The 15,125-nt window shown below is 42.6% G+C and overlaps 1 protein-coding gene across 1 annotated transcript in view; it reads right to left on the minus strand.

Annotated features, from left to right (window-relative positions):
• LOC147701153 (sialic acid-binding Ig-like lectin 14) overlaps positions 1 to 15,125 on the minus strand; it is a 297,336-nt gene that overhangs the window by 20,220 nt on the left and 261,991 nt on the right. Inside the window, exon 8 of the mRNA XM_086929914.1 lies at positions 13,726 to 13,864. Coding sequence (XP_086786040.1) covers positions 13,726 to 13,864 — 139 coding nt within the window. The remainder of the gene's footprint in view (positions 1 to 13,725; positions 13,865 to 15,125) is intronic.

Raw genomic sequence — 15,125 nt, forward strand, 5'->3', positions numbered from 1 at the left:
CCGTCAGATTTAAGAGATCCAATTTCAGTTTTAATTTCCTGCAGAAATTGCGTCATAATAGGTCGGGTGAGAGGATCGTCTGGGCTTTCTGATGAGGACGTCATAGATGCAGAGGCAGTGAGACCAGCTTTGCTCCACAACGAGGTGACAGAAGCCTCTTTTAGGGACAATGTGGCCTCTTTGCCTGCCTTGTTGCAGAAAGGAGTTATGGTAGAGGAAGCTGATTACACTAACAATAGCACCATTTTGCTGTGTCCAGTCATGCAGACTATAAGACAGCCAATTATTTAGAGTTTGCCATTTGAGCCATGACTCAATGTTTTTCTAATCAACGCACCTGTCAAGTCCTCAACACACCTGTCAAGTCCACAGAGTCCTTGTGTTCCCCATTGAAACAGATAGGCAATGGTTCTTTTTCTGGTAATTGTCAATTATATTTTCAGATTTATAGTACTCGAAAGACATGAACCTGTAGTATTGACAAAGAAAAAAGAATTTGAGGATTAGTTTAGTCTTGGCAAATAGGCTTACTTGTCTCAGAAGAACCTAGATATGATGGACTTAAGTTAATGAAAGAAAAATTAAACTATATATCCCATTATGTGAAAGTCAAGAATTGATGCAGAATGATCCCACCAAATATTTTATTATCAAGAGTAGCTTACCAGACCCTCCCTCCCATCCACCACAACATAAATCATTTAGTTGGTAATAATAATTAGTGCAAGCAAGGTACCTGTTCCAAGTCCGGCGAATGCTCTATGTGCCTGTTTTCTCCATGGAAGTGATACACAATATAGGTCAGTCTTTTATATCTTCAACGGATTTGAACAAATAATGGGATTGGGAGACATTGTCTTGTTCTTTAATTTCTTTTTAGGAAACTGGGGCTTTCTATTGCAGCAAACTGTCATCATTTGCTCATTTCAAACTCAAAGTCTGAACCATAGGTTGGATTAGTCTTTCGTGGGTCAGCCAGCCCTGGTAAACTAACTGATGTGTACTTCTTGATTGACTATGTATGTCAAGCACAGTGATCCACTCTACTTCAGTTTATTATTTAAAATAGGAGGTGCAAACTGGACAACTAATATAAAGGATGTATATTTTCTTAAACAAGTCCTGTATGCATCTTCTGTTGTATTAGTTTAGAAAGTAGAGTTTGTCCTCAAATTCATAGGAGGTTATCTGGACAATAATTACTGGCTAAACTTCAGATGTTAAACCAATTCCCCTCATCTTCCTTGGTTGTTTCAGGAGCACGAAAAACCTTTGGAATGACATGTTTGTTTATTTTAGTCATCACCAATCGCTCCACATTTGAGGCAAGAGACCGGTTCTCCTGACTGTGATTAATATGCCACCTGCACTAATAACAAGCTCAGAAGAAACACTTGCTACCAGACATGTAAGATAGTTTGTGCCCTCTCCCATACCAACAGATCTATGCAATTTGAACCATGTACATTTCTGTTGGGTCAATCAGAAAGTGTTTGGCCATCTTCTGAATTGTCATTGGTGCTGCCACATGCTGTGCCTACACCACTTTGTGTAGGTACAGCATGTGCACTCCTGTTGAATGAAACCAACCAATTGCAACAGTTGGCAGTGAACTTGAAGCAGTTGTTGCTGTGGGTTTTGGAGTAGGTTGAGATTCTGCTGGTTGCTGCAGAAACTACATGCCAACAGCACCACCCTTTGTGGAGTCCGAAGAATTTCTGCCCTGGTTTCCAATTTGCAGTCATTCTTTTTCTAGAGTACTCACTTTACTAATGACCTCAGCGCACCAAAAATTGGTTTCAGTCCCTAGAATGAACGTGGCTAGTGATTTCTTTATACGAATCATTCATTTAGTGGCATAGATGTAATCTTTGGAGTATTCAATCTCTTTTTGCAGCCTTTGATTAAAGTACAAATGCATGATTAAGCCAGCCACCAAAGAAGCTGCTTCTTTATTTACATTGGTGAACATTCGTTCCAACTTTTTCAACTGATCTTGTAGCAGATGCAACCACAGGATTGCTTGGCTCATGATACTGTCTTGCTTGCTGACCTCCAGTGTCACAATCTTGAAAGTAATTAACATTTGTTTCAGGCACACAAGTAGCCCTCATTTGCCATCTCCCTTGTCATATCTTTGGCAGTTGCATCTCTTTTCCCTTGAATTACAAAATTGTTGCTAGACTTGTCCTGCTCAAATAGGCTTCCTGTATGTAGTAAGTTGAGTTCCAACATTTTGGCACCTTCTGTTCACAGGATATTACAGGTAGCTATTTTACAGGTAGCTTATTAGTACGCTGATGGATCCTGGCTTTGAGGTTTGATTGAATGACAGAAATTAGTGCATATTCTTTGGTAGGTGACCAGTATATTGCTGACTACTTCTTGTTTTTTAAGAAAGCAATGCACAATTAGGTTGACGTAATGTGCCAAACACAGGACTCTGAAATATTCTCCATCAGCCACGGCTTTAACTATATTACTGCCATTGTCAGTGACAACAAATCAAATCCTCTGGGTTTAAGCCATTCTTTGACCTTGCTATGAAACTCTTTCAAGATGTTGGTAGCTGAATGTGATCTCCTTAGTGAACATCGCAAATGTTACATGCTGCTGAAAGTCCTGGAAAACATCATTAGCAGTGCGACCAGTAGCTAGCCTTCCCCACACTTCATGAGAAGAGATCCAGTGTGCAGAGATGAACATGTAATCGGTTGCTTGACAACTGGTCCACATATTCATAATGAGGTGGATGAACTGAACAGTGCTCTGCTACATAGTGTTGCCAACCAATTTCAGCACTTGATAAGGCAGTGCTGGCACAGCCACTCTGGCATGACAGATCTGGCTAGGACTTTCCATTTTGGGCAGAGAGCCTTGACAAATTGAGAAAGTCCGCTCTTTCTACAAAAGAAAAAGGGGAGAAGCTCAAGCACTAACATTTTAGCCATGTTTAAGTTGTAAAAACATGTGACATCTTGGTAAACATAGCCTTGTCAATATGCTGTTTTTCCTGTGGTACTACTGTCACAAGCACCCTACCAGGAGGGTACAAGCAGCAGGTACGCTGCCTGGGAGCTTTGCTTAGAAAGTGCTATATCCCTTAGTTCCTTGCACCATTCAGTAGTTGCTGTGGGAGAGATTTGTATGAGAGAGACTTACAGGGATGCTTTGTGTGATGATTCTACTGGCCTCCTCCTATTCTTTCTCCTGACTGCTTTCTTCATCACTTCAGCTGCTGGTTCTCTCTTATAAATGCAAAAACAACAGTTTGCTGGACAGAATGCAGAACAATGTCATACATTCACAGCAGTACAGAGATCTGGGCCTGAATCCATTGTTTTTTTGCTCACCATGCCATTCCAGTTTGAATCCAGCCATATGCAAATCAGTCTTGGCCCTGTGCCCCATGGGAACAGCCCAGCCCGAACTGCCAAGCCAGGTCCTCCCTGTACTGGAAACAAGCATCCTAGGACCGGTTTCGGGCTTTCAGCCCTCATCAGCCAGGATAACTTGATTATAGTGGCATGGAGAGCACAGGACTCACGTCGGAGCATACCCATCGCACTCGGGGTGACAAATGTAAAAACAACAGTTGATAGACAGAATGCTGAACAATGTCATACATTCACCCCAGTACAGAGATCTGGGCCTAAATCCATCATTTGTTTGCTCACCATGCCATTCCAGTTTGAACCCAGCCATATGCAAATCAGTCTTGACCCTGTGCCCCATGGGAACAACCCAGCTCGAACTGCAAAGCCAGGTCCTCCCTGGACTGGAAACAAGCATCCTAGGACCGGTTTCGGGCTTTCATCCCTCATCAGCCAGGATAGCTTGATTCCAGTGGCATGGAGAGCACAGGACACACGTCTGAGCATACACGCCCACTCGGGGTGACAAATGCAAAAACAACAGTTGATGGACAGAATACAGAACAATGTCATTCATTCACCCCAGTACAGAGATCTGGGCCCAAATCCATCGTTTTTTTTTGTTCATCATGCCATTCCAGTTTGAACCCAGCCATATGCAAATCAGTCTTGACCCTGTGCCCCATGGGAACACCCCAGCCCGAACTTGCAAGCCAGGTCCTCCCTGGACTGGAAACAAGCATCCTAGGACCGGTTTCGGGCTTTCAGCCCTCATCAGCCAGGATAGCTTGATTCCAGTGGCATGGAGAGCACGGGACTCACATCTGAACATACCCGTCCCACTCTGGGTGACAAATGCAAAAACAACAGTTGATGGACAGAATGCAGAACATTGTCATACATTCACCCCAGTACAGAGATCTGGGCCTAAATCCATCGTTTTTTTTTGCTCACCATACCATTCCAGTATGTACCCAGCCATATGCAAATCAGTCTTGACCCTGTGCCCCTTGGGAAATCAAATCAAATCACATCAAATCAGGTGTTTGTTAAGCGCAACTACTCACTCCTAAGGGTCTCAAGGCGCTGGGGGGTATGGAGGGGGTTTGCAGGTTCCAGTCCATCAAGGAGGGGGTCTGTCGAAAAGCCAGGTTTAGAGGTTTCTTGCAAAGATGGGGCGCGATGTTATTTGTCTGAGGTGGAGGGAAGGTCGTTCCAGGCTCTCAGAAGAAGGAGGAGCGGCGTCCTGATCTGGTCTTTCTGGTGCGGGGGACCACGGCGTAGGAGAGCTGGGCTGACTGTAGGGTCCTTTGGGGTGCGTGGAATTTGAGTCGGCTGTTCAGGTATGCTTGTCGGGTGTCGTGGAGGGCCTTGTGAGAGTGGGTTAGCACCTTGAAGGTGATTCTAGCTTTGATGGGGAGCCAGTGGAGTGTTTTCAGGTGCTGGGAGTTGTGGTAGTGTCTTGGCAAAAACAACAGTTGATGGACAGAATGTAGAACAATGTCATACATTCACCCCAGTGCAGAGATCTGGGCCTAAATCCATCGTTTTTTTGCTCACCATGCCATTCCAGTTTGAATCCAGTTCTCTCTTATTACCAGCACCTATGTTATTTAAGTGATCTACCCCCATTATTTTGTGTGCTTTTTAAAATGGGACAGTTGTGCCCACTTGGCTTACCATGACAAAGGGATCATATGTACAATAAGCTGTCAGAGTGCGCTGTAGCTCCAAAATTGCTAACGCCGCGCTCCGTCAGTTTAAAAATGCAGGGATGCACTGTATTCGCAAGAATGCAGTGCACACCTGTTTTTCCCTTGGTGCTGGCGCTAAATCTAGCTGCCTAGCGCCAATGCAGGCATACTTCCACAATAGTGAAAGTGTGTCTGCATTTCAGGGAATGATTGTTAATGTGCAGGAAGGTGTCCCTTCCTGAACCTAAACAATCACTAGTGGGGATTTGCTCCATCTATGCCTCACACATAGAAACAGCAAAAACGAGGAGAAATTAATAATTTCTCCTCATTTCGGCAGGGTAAGACTAGGTTTTCCCTGGTCTTATTTTTGGAGCTGCCCCTTATTTATATCAATCTTGTAAATAGGGGGCGTTAGGCAGCAATGGGTATTGCTGCATAACGCCCACTGCAACACCCATTGCCCGCCCCTTTCTCACTAAGTTCTGCATGAAAAGGGGGCTTATTTACAAGGTCGTGTTAAGCCACAGCAAGTGGATTAACGTCATTTTGTAAATAAGTTGAAGGGCTTATCGCCAACAGATCGACATAAAAAGTGTCATTCTGGTGGCGATAAGCCCTTGTAAATATGCCTCAAAGTTTATTGTGGCAAAGGGGCATATTAATGTTATCCTAATTCTGGCTAAACACCAGGCAAACTGGGGAGCAGAGCTTTCTTGCTGTGTAAAAAGTCTGACTAGAGGTAAAGCTAGGTGGTTTTGTTTGCTTTTATGTTGGGCCTGCTGAGAGCGTAGTAGGGGCGGTTGTGGCTGTAGGTTTCTGGAGTCTTGCAAATATGGGAGCTGCGACTGTTGGTGGAACCACATGCCTCTGAGCAGGTTGAAGCTCTGTGCCACTCTCCATCACAGGCTCATCATAATCATGACCACCTACCACATTTGCAAGGCTTTCAGGAACGTGCGCCATCATCATCATCACCACCTACCTAACTTGCAAGACTTTTCCTTGTCTCACAGGCTCAGCCATGGTCCAATCCATGTCCAGATCACCAGAAGGGGGCTTGGAGAAGAGGAGGGGGTACTCTTTATTTTCCTTGCTGGAGCTTTTAAAGCTGATGGGGAAAGAGCAGTTTTCCAAACAACATCTTGCTCAGCAGGAACCTCCGTCTCCATTTCTTCTCCTACTTCTGAATAATCTGTTACTGATTGAGGCTCATGTTATCAGCTTTCCTGCAATGATTTAGTTTCTGTCTGAGACAATTAAATTTTAGATTTCCTGTTCTCCATGTCTACACTGCAATGATGAGAGACAGGTTGTGATCAGTGTGATCTGATTCCTTCACTTACATCCCTTTATATCAGTACAATGTGTGATGTCTTCTGCAGCACCTGCAAGCAAAGCAACAAACATGTGAGTAAAACATGGGCAGTCAGTCAGAAAAATCTAGCCAATGTAACAAAAAGTCATCATCCTCATCAATAGTGTACCCAAACATGCTTAACCTATTTTTGTCAAATGACAACAGTACACAGGGAAGGGTAGTTTGTGTGCCTTCAGAGCAATAAGAGGGGGGTAAAAAATATAATAAATACATTATGTAATCACTGGTTCCCCACCAGAGACTGCGTGGACTCAATAGGAAGCAAGCAAAGATAAAAGCAAAAGATTAAATAATTGCTGGTGCCTCACCTGAGCCTATGTGGACTTTATGGGAGGCAGGCAAAATAAACAAAAATACATTGAATAATTGCTGGTGCCCCATCAAGACATACACATGGAGTCTATGGAAAGCAGTTAGAGGAAGGCAAAAATAAGAAAATACATTAGATAATTGCTGGTGCCCCACCAAGGACCAAGTGGACTCTATTGGAGGAATTGGGAGGTAGGCAAAAATCGAAAACAATTCATAAAAAGGACAACACAGTATTACAATTAGCCAAAAGCAAAAATATATATATATAAAAAAAGAAAAAAAAGTAATAAAAATGTCATAGGCCTTTTCTATCAGTGTTCCTATGAAATGTTTTTAAAAGTAGAATAAACGGATTGAAGCATGATCTGGTTGCACAAATTGCTGGAAGCCAGCTCAACCACCACATGGCCGTTGAAGCAAGAGTAATGGAAAAGAAAGACTAAATATCCACCAAACACACACACACACACGCACTAATTGAATCCAGAAAATGGTGGCCGCCTCAAGGCCAGCAAAGAAGGAGGCATAGAGGACAAAGAGAAAATGACTACCAAACACACACACACTAACTAGCTCAACAAAACAGTGCTTGCTGTATGGTTAGCAAAGAAGGAGGCATAAGAACAAAGACAAAATAATCCCTAACCACACAGACACTGTGTGGCTACACAAAATGGCCACCATCGCATGGCCAGCAAAGAAGGAGTCATTGAGAACAAAGAACACACCCCCTAAATGTTTTTGAAAACTATATAGAACAGCAGCAGCTGTGAGAATGTGAAAATACACCCGCGGCTTAGTGCAGGGCAGACTAGGCCCAAACAGTAAAATTGTAAACAAATCAGTATTAAATAAAAAGATTCATAAACACACAAGAAATGGGGAAAATGCATATTTACCCTAGTCCTCCACCATAAAAAAGTGTAAACATTTCCCCTTAAAAAAGTTAATCCCAAATGCCCCTTCCCAACTCCAGCCCAAACTCTAGCCCATCAACCCACAAAGAAACACAAATTTAAAAATCAGAAAGCAAAGAAAAATAAATATGCATGCCCTCCCTCAAACAACAAACTTTTTCAACGTTTTTACCAAGTGCTGAATTAAACTTACTTGATTTCTCCCAAAAAGATAAGATTTCAATGGGGTGGATAAACCAGAGATGGCATACAACGCAAGGAAATTCTAAAATCCAAATCCAGTGTGAGTAACGGTTGGACAATGTAAATGAAGGAGCCTTCAGAATAGGAAGAGGAAGTTGCTAAAGTATGTACAGTGGCCTCCTATCCACTATGGTACTCCCTTCCTGTTAAATAAAAACTAACTAAGAACATTTCGCACTAAGAAAATACCCAAATGGTTGGTTCAGGTAAAATATCAACTCCTAAATGCATTTCAAGTTGATGACCCGGTTGATGAGAGAAGAATTTACTCAAAATGCTAAACAGTGACTGCCCACATTGAAGTGCTGCATCTCGCATTCAAAACGGCCTTTGAACGTGCAATTCACATTCACCAAAATAGGTTACTGGTGATATTTGCATGTGGTCTCCCACATTGTTTCAGGGCATCTCACAGTCCAATTTTTCCCAACCAGGAGACCAAGCTTCGCGAGGTTTGTCATGGCTCTGAAAGCAGTACTTCTGCATCACAAGAGTAACACAGAATTACCAAATTACTCTGGATTATTTAAAATTATGCAAATGCCTGATATTTATATGAACGTCGCAATTTCACAATAAGCAGTCCGTATATTGAAAAACAGGAGAACACACGTCAAGTCAAGTCATGAAATTTGTATAGCGCACTACATACCCAGAGGGTTTCACAACCAAGAAGCCACACCTTAAGGAGTAGGAGTCTACACCTTGAAAAGCAGAATTCCATACCTTGGCAAGCAGTAGTCTTCACCATCAGATGCAGGAATCTATGCCTTTGTCAAGCAAAAGCCCAAACCCAGACATGCATGAATACTCACCTGGGCAAGAAGGAGACCACAGCTTTAGAGGCAGGTGTCACCACTTTGACAAGCAGAGATCCACCTTGAAGATCAGAACTCCACAATTTAATGAGCTAGTGTCCACAGCCTGAAAAGGTCGAATCCATAATTTGGCAAATATGATCCTGATACTTTACATGCAGGAGCCCACACCTTGGCAAGCAGGAATTAACATCATTTCATGCATCAGTCCTCAAATGCAGTCTACAAAGGGTGTGGTGTGTATAAGGTGAGTTTTTTTTTTCAAAAGCAGGTTACAAGTGAGAAGTAATATAATATTTTGCACCAGGAGCATCATCACCTATGTCCAATTAGCTGTCGTATTATAGTATAACAATCCCTTATGTGGTGACCAGTTCAACAGTCCCCTTCTCCCACCAACCAAGTTTGAACACAGAAGGAAATACCACACAATTATGCACAATCCTACTAGTCTCTTTAAATAAACTTCATCTTACAAAGTGGCTAATTACACGATAGGTTGATGGAGTATGTACAAGTGATTGCTGCTCATTTAGCAAACGCCAAACCTTATTGTTAGCACTTGGTCAAACTAATGTGTACATGGAATCAGGCATCTTCTACATTCCATTACCTTCTTCAACCAGGACAGCATTTAAAAACGAAATAAGACTGCAACTTCTAACAGTTGCAGGACTATATTACCTGCAAGCACTGCATTGTAGCTTTGAAGTTCCATATAAGTGGGAAGTTAACTTATTCAAAACAGAATGAAATTATGGGAACTCCAAATGTTGAACCAGTCAGAAAATAGAAGCCTGCTGCGTAGTAGCAAAGTAAATATTTCACAAGCCTACATCCACAAGTTAAAAGATGCAATAGAGTCTGTAAGGGTTTCATTACTGTAGAAAAAGTGGAATACTAGTAGCTGGGGGTATTCACCCTCAGCTAGCAAAAATATCACAATCACTAATAGGTCTAGTCAAGTCTGAGTAAATTAATCATTGCTCACCCATGGTAGCTTAGCAAACGAGAAGTCAGGCTTAACTTAGAAGACAGGTACGTGTAACACACTTATTACCACCAAAACAGTAAATAAATGAAAGACAAGACATAACACAATAAATTGTAAAGATACTTGTATAGCGCACTACTCACCCGCAAGGGTCTCAAGGCACTTGTACGAATACCGCTGTGGAACCCGTCCTGACTTTCCCTGTGAAGCGTCCACTCCTGGGCACCCCCAGGGTGGAGCCCAGGCATCCTTAGCGTTGTGGAGGCCGTTGTGGAGATTAAGCAAGCTATTGCCCAGAGTTGCAGAGTGGGACTCTATGATTGGAATAGGCACTGAGGCGAGAATTATCAGGTCCGTGGAATTTTGAGCCCAAGACCCGCCGAATTGAACCCTTTTCCCAGGCTAGACCTCTGCATCAGGGTCTGCCGCTCTAACCATTGAGCCACACTTCTCCAATTCAACACCGATTTATAAAAAAGACACACAAACGACAAAAATCCATGAGGGCCCTGGAGATATGCATTTGCAAAAATTAAATCAATAATTGTGTATTCTAACATCAACAAGTGGCCATCTGGTCATGCTGGACCGGATAAAGTAAACGTTTTAGGCTCATCGTGAAGGAGCCTAGGCCAGATAGGTTCACGACTAGGTCCTGGTCAAAAGTTTATCTTCAGATTTAGGGAATTATTTAAAAGACCCTTGTGCTGCGTTACTTTTAATAATGCCCCGGCGGTGCAGAGTGCAGACCCAAATCTACGAGCCTACACAAAGACACTGTGCGTGGCTTTTTATGTTCTCATAGATAGTGTGCAAGGCAATGCAGTACAAGCCACTGCGTTGCCTTACACTGCGTCAGGGAGGCTTTCCATGGGTGTTGCGGTGGTTGTTCCCATGCAACACCCATAGGTTTTGACACATTCCCAGATTTACAAGGATCTGTAAACCTGGGAAATTGTCAAAACGTACGTCTTCCGAGGGCAGGCATAATGAGGAGAAATATCTTTATTTCTTCTTGTTTTAATTCACATCCATGGATTTTTTTTGTGTAGGAAGGTATTCCTTCCTCCACAAAAACAATCCTGGCAACAATGTAGACATCCTTGCACCATGCGTTGGCACTAAGCACCATATTGTGCGGTTGCACCGGCTGAAAGTAGAGAAATGCAAATTTTCTCATAAATAATGTGCATTTGATTTGGCTTAGGGCAGCGCAGCAATAAAACGTACGGTGCTGCCCTATGCCAAATCATTATAAACTAGCTCATTCTTGGAGCTTTTCTCTCAACAACGAGTCCTCAGGTTCCTTGGATACAGAGTTCTATTCGACGATGGTGACCTGCTGCCACGTGGTGCCTTGGTGAGTCTCTGGAAGTTTTGTCCTCAATATAGATGGCGAGGAGCTCTGGAACTTTCAGAAGGACATACCTGCGTGGTTAAGTTGATTGACAAGTCGACAACAATGGCCTAACTCCCGACATCAAGTTGGTCTCCTCCTAGAGCTTTTCTGCAAACCTTTGCAAAAAGTTTCTAAACTTTGGGTTCTTTCAGTGTCCTGATTCCTTTGGAGTAGAAAAAGGGTACAATAGCACCAGCCAAGGGCCCAAAGACTCTGGATTGCCTCTTGTTGGCTAGGACCTAATTTCCCACAATGCACCTTCACAGTCAAGGATAAATTCATTATCAACTGGGCAGCTGGGGTGAGCCTCTCTTTTACTTTGCAGGTGGCTTCATCCAGCTCTGTTGTATGTTTTGCTGATCAGGGAATGCACTGCTTTTCCTTTGAGTCAGGCACTGTTCTTTCTTTGGGGAGCCTTGTGAGTGTAGCAGGTGCAGTACTTCAGAGTGGAAGTTCTGTTTGGTGCAGTCCAAAACTCCAGAAGGGCAGTCCTTCCTTTTCTGATGTTCTATGCAGTAATCTGGTCAGCTCCTGTAGCTCTCCAATATTTATCCTCCATTCTGGGTTGTTAAGAGGGAGAGATACCACACACAATAGGGTTATGGCTAACCCCCTCTGCTGTGAACACGTCTTGTAAAGTGGTCCATGTTTGTGTCCCAAAATGCATTGTTCATCCAAAAAACAAAATGGAGAAATGCTCTCCTTGGTGTGTGTGTATCTGTGTAACTCAACCCAGCGGAGTTCCTAACATCTGACTACACACTCCCCTTCCAGCCTCTCTCCTCATCTAATGGGTGGGCTCCCATCTGGCTGGGAACAAGGAAGTGGAGGGTTAGACCTGGGTCCTAAAACATATGTCTAGCTTATCTCCCCAACTCTCTTCCTCAGCCTGGCATCTCCAGGGAGCAAATCATCTCCCACCAAATGGCTGCATTGTTAAAGCCCCAGGCCTCTTCACACTTGCACAGGTAGCAGCTTGGCTCAGGCTATAAAAGGCTGACTAATCCAAACTGGCTGCTACAAGGCTGCCTTAGTCAATTTCAGGATAGTATGTTGTAAAACTACTTTCCAGTAATATTTATAATAAATCCAACCTTTGCAAGTTGTTGGATTTATTGTAACCATTATTGTAATACTTTGAATGATATAGGTTGCTAACTCCAATCAAAAGTTTTACTTTATTAAGGTTAATAAAAACTTCCCATGTCAATCTATGGAACTAGCAGCACTACAATAGGTTAAAACAATGTTGTTTTTCCTTAACCAGGGCATATAAAACTTATTTTATATTATCTCTGCTTTTTATAACAATGCACTCTACCTTGGAGCACCTAGGAAAGATTTTAGGGGTGACTTAAATGTAATACAAAGGTAGTTTTGACTTTTAGAAGTGTGTTTAATTCCAAAGACAAATTTGGACATTGTTTATGTTAAAACCAGCCTGTAAGGCAGGCCTGGCTTTAAAATGGCACCAGACACCACAGCACTGCACACTTAAGTGCATTAAGTCTACTGGGGTCTCTAACCCTACATGCCCTACCAAATACTAGGGCATTACAGGTAGGTTTTCATTGCCAATTAAAATAATACCAATTTCCACAACACTGGCCCTGGGCCTAGCTAACAGAGCCCAGGGAACTTTCAGAGTCAGTAACAACCAGCAATAGTCAAAAAATGTGGGTGATCAGGGAAAAAATGACAACTTCATGCAGTTACAAAGTAGGTGTGAAGAGTAAAACAACCACTTGCCCTTCCACTCTTATACAAATTTGAGAGATGACAGCTTTCCCTTGGACCATCACCTGCACCCGAATAAAATGTTTTTTTTAATATGCAAAAAAGCGAAAGCAGTCCCAAAAGGAACCAGTCAGTTCTGCAAATGGATTAACACTTCAACTTGGGGGTCTGTGACGTTTCAATGGTTTACAACTACTATTTCAGTCCTAAATCATTGGTACATGCATAGGAATCACTATTTATAAAGGACATCCACAACACACCCCTTCACACAGAGTGATTCCTTGTACTTTTCTAAACCAATTTTATGAATCAGAAAAATATTTACTGATTCCTAAACTGGGTTTAGAACATTTCAAAAGGCATTTTTGCAGACCCAAAATCTCAAAAGGGCAATTTGTTTCAGCAAAAATGCTTTGTACGTCTAGCCCTAGATTTGGCCCCTGCAGAATCATTGAGGAAAACCTGGGTTTTTCTATTGCTGCCAACCAATTGTTATTTTTTTATTCTGCAGCTACACTTCAACGTTTGGGAGGGAGCACTCTTATTTAAAGAGGAATCTGCATTCCCCTTGCAACCTATGCTGTGGCAAAGTGCCCAACCTCTTAATTATATACTCACCAAACACCTCGAACATTCCTGGTCTTAAATATTTTATGTCCTAAAGACTACATATCACGCTACATCAAAGTTCTTACTTCATAGATTACATTTGTTTTTATTGATTAATATACGGCAAAAACCCTTGGACAATGTGTGAGATAGAAAGCTGCATCAGTGTGTTGGGCCCACATGACAGCAGAATTTCTTGTCGACCTTTCACACAAAGCCATACACTTTTTACCACTCAACCTACCTTGGGCTGCTCTTCAAAGTACTCATTTTCATAGTCACATGAAGATGATTCAAGCTCAACCTCATGCTTCTCATCTTCAAGCTTCTTGGCTTCAGTTGTTGAATTCTTGGTAGATTCCCTCTGCTGAGCTGATCTAGTACTTGAAAACAAGAAATGGAAGACTGACAGTGAAACCTGCAAAGCCTCAGAACATAATAATAGCGAAAGTGCAGGAAAAGTCAGGAACTCTCTATTGTAGTAGACACAGCAGGACATCATCTCAGTTTCATGACTTCTATTCTCTGCATGCCTGTGGACCATACAATTTAAGGGGAAACAACCTTTAGAACACAACTTTTACAACTCACTACCATTACAACGAACATTTTACAACGCAACATCTATTACAACGCATGCCATTATAACACAACCATTACAACGCATGACACTAGAACACATATCACTACAACGCATGTCATTACAACGCAGTCATTACAACGCATACCATTACAACGCATACCATTACAACACATAGTACCCTTACACTATCCAACACTTACCCTACTGTTGCACCCCCTGGAGTTAGAATAGTAATTTTTACCCCTACACTATCCAACACTTACCCTACTGTTGCCCCCCTGGAGTTAGAATAGTAATTTTTACCCCTACACTATTCAATACTTACCATTGTATGCGTTGTATGGTATGCGTTGTAAAGGTAGTGTGCGTCATAATGGAATGCGTTGTAAAGGTATTTTTTAAAAATTTGTTGTAATGGCGTTGTAATGGAATGCGTTGTAATGGATGTTGCGTTGTAAAAAATGCGTTGTAAAGGTATGCCTTGTAAAAGTATGCGTTCTAACGTCATACATCCCAATTCAAGTTGGTGTGCACTGTAGCTTCGATGTATTCACCCCCTGTTTATATGAGCTCTGAGCTGCACTAAAGGGCCCCATGCTCCAGCTGAGCATTGCCACATTTATAGCCTGATTCAGCACGGCAATCAATCAATCCGAGTGTTATTGTAAAGTGTGACTTGTCACCCCAGAGAGACTCCTGGCACGAGGTCCTAATGTTCTTGATTAAAGAGCCAAATCTTGAGCCTTTTCCTGAACTTATCAAGTGATGGCAGGTGTGCAGGTAGAGGGGGAGGTCATTCCAGGACTTGGCAGTGAGATAGGAGAAAGAACATCCCAGCTCCGCTCTGGCGGATGCTTGGGGTGTGGGCCAGGGAGAGGGTAGTTGGCTCTGGTCATGTCGTCTGTGAGGGATAGGATGAGCTGTTTGTTGTTGATGTATGAGGTCATGTTGTGTCTCTGGTTGCAGGCAATGTCAGCAAGAGGTGTCATTTAGGTGTTGAAGAAGGTGGAGCTGACGGAGGAGCTAAGGGGGGCACTGCAGATGATGCTCTTGGGTTTGGA

Source organism: Lissotriton vulgaris, chromosome 7 (assembly GCF_964263255.1).
Source record: "Lissotriton vulgaris chromosome 7, aLisVul1.2, whole genome shotgun sequence".
NCBI classification, from domain to species: Eukaryota; Metazoa; Chordata; class Amphibia; order Caudata; family Salamandridae; genus Lissotriton; species Lissotriton vulgaris.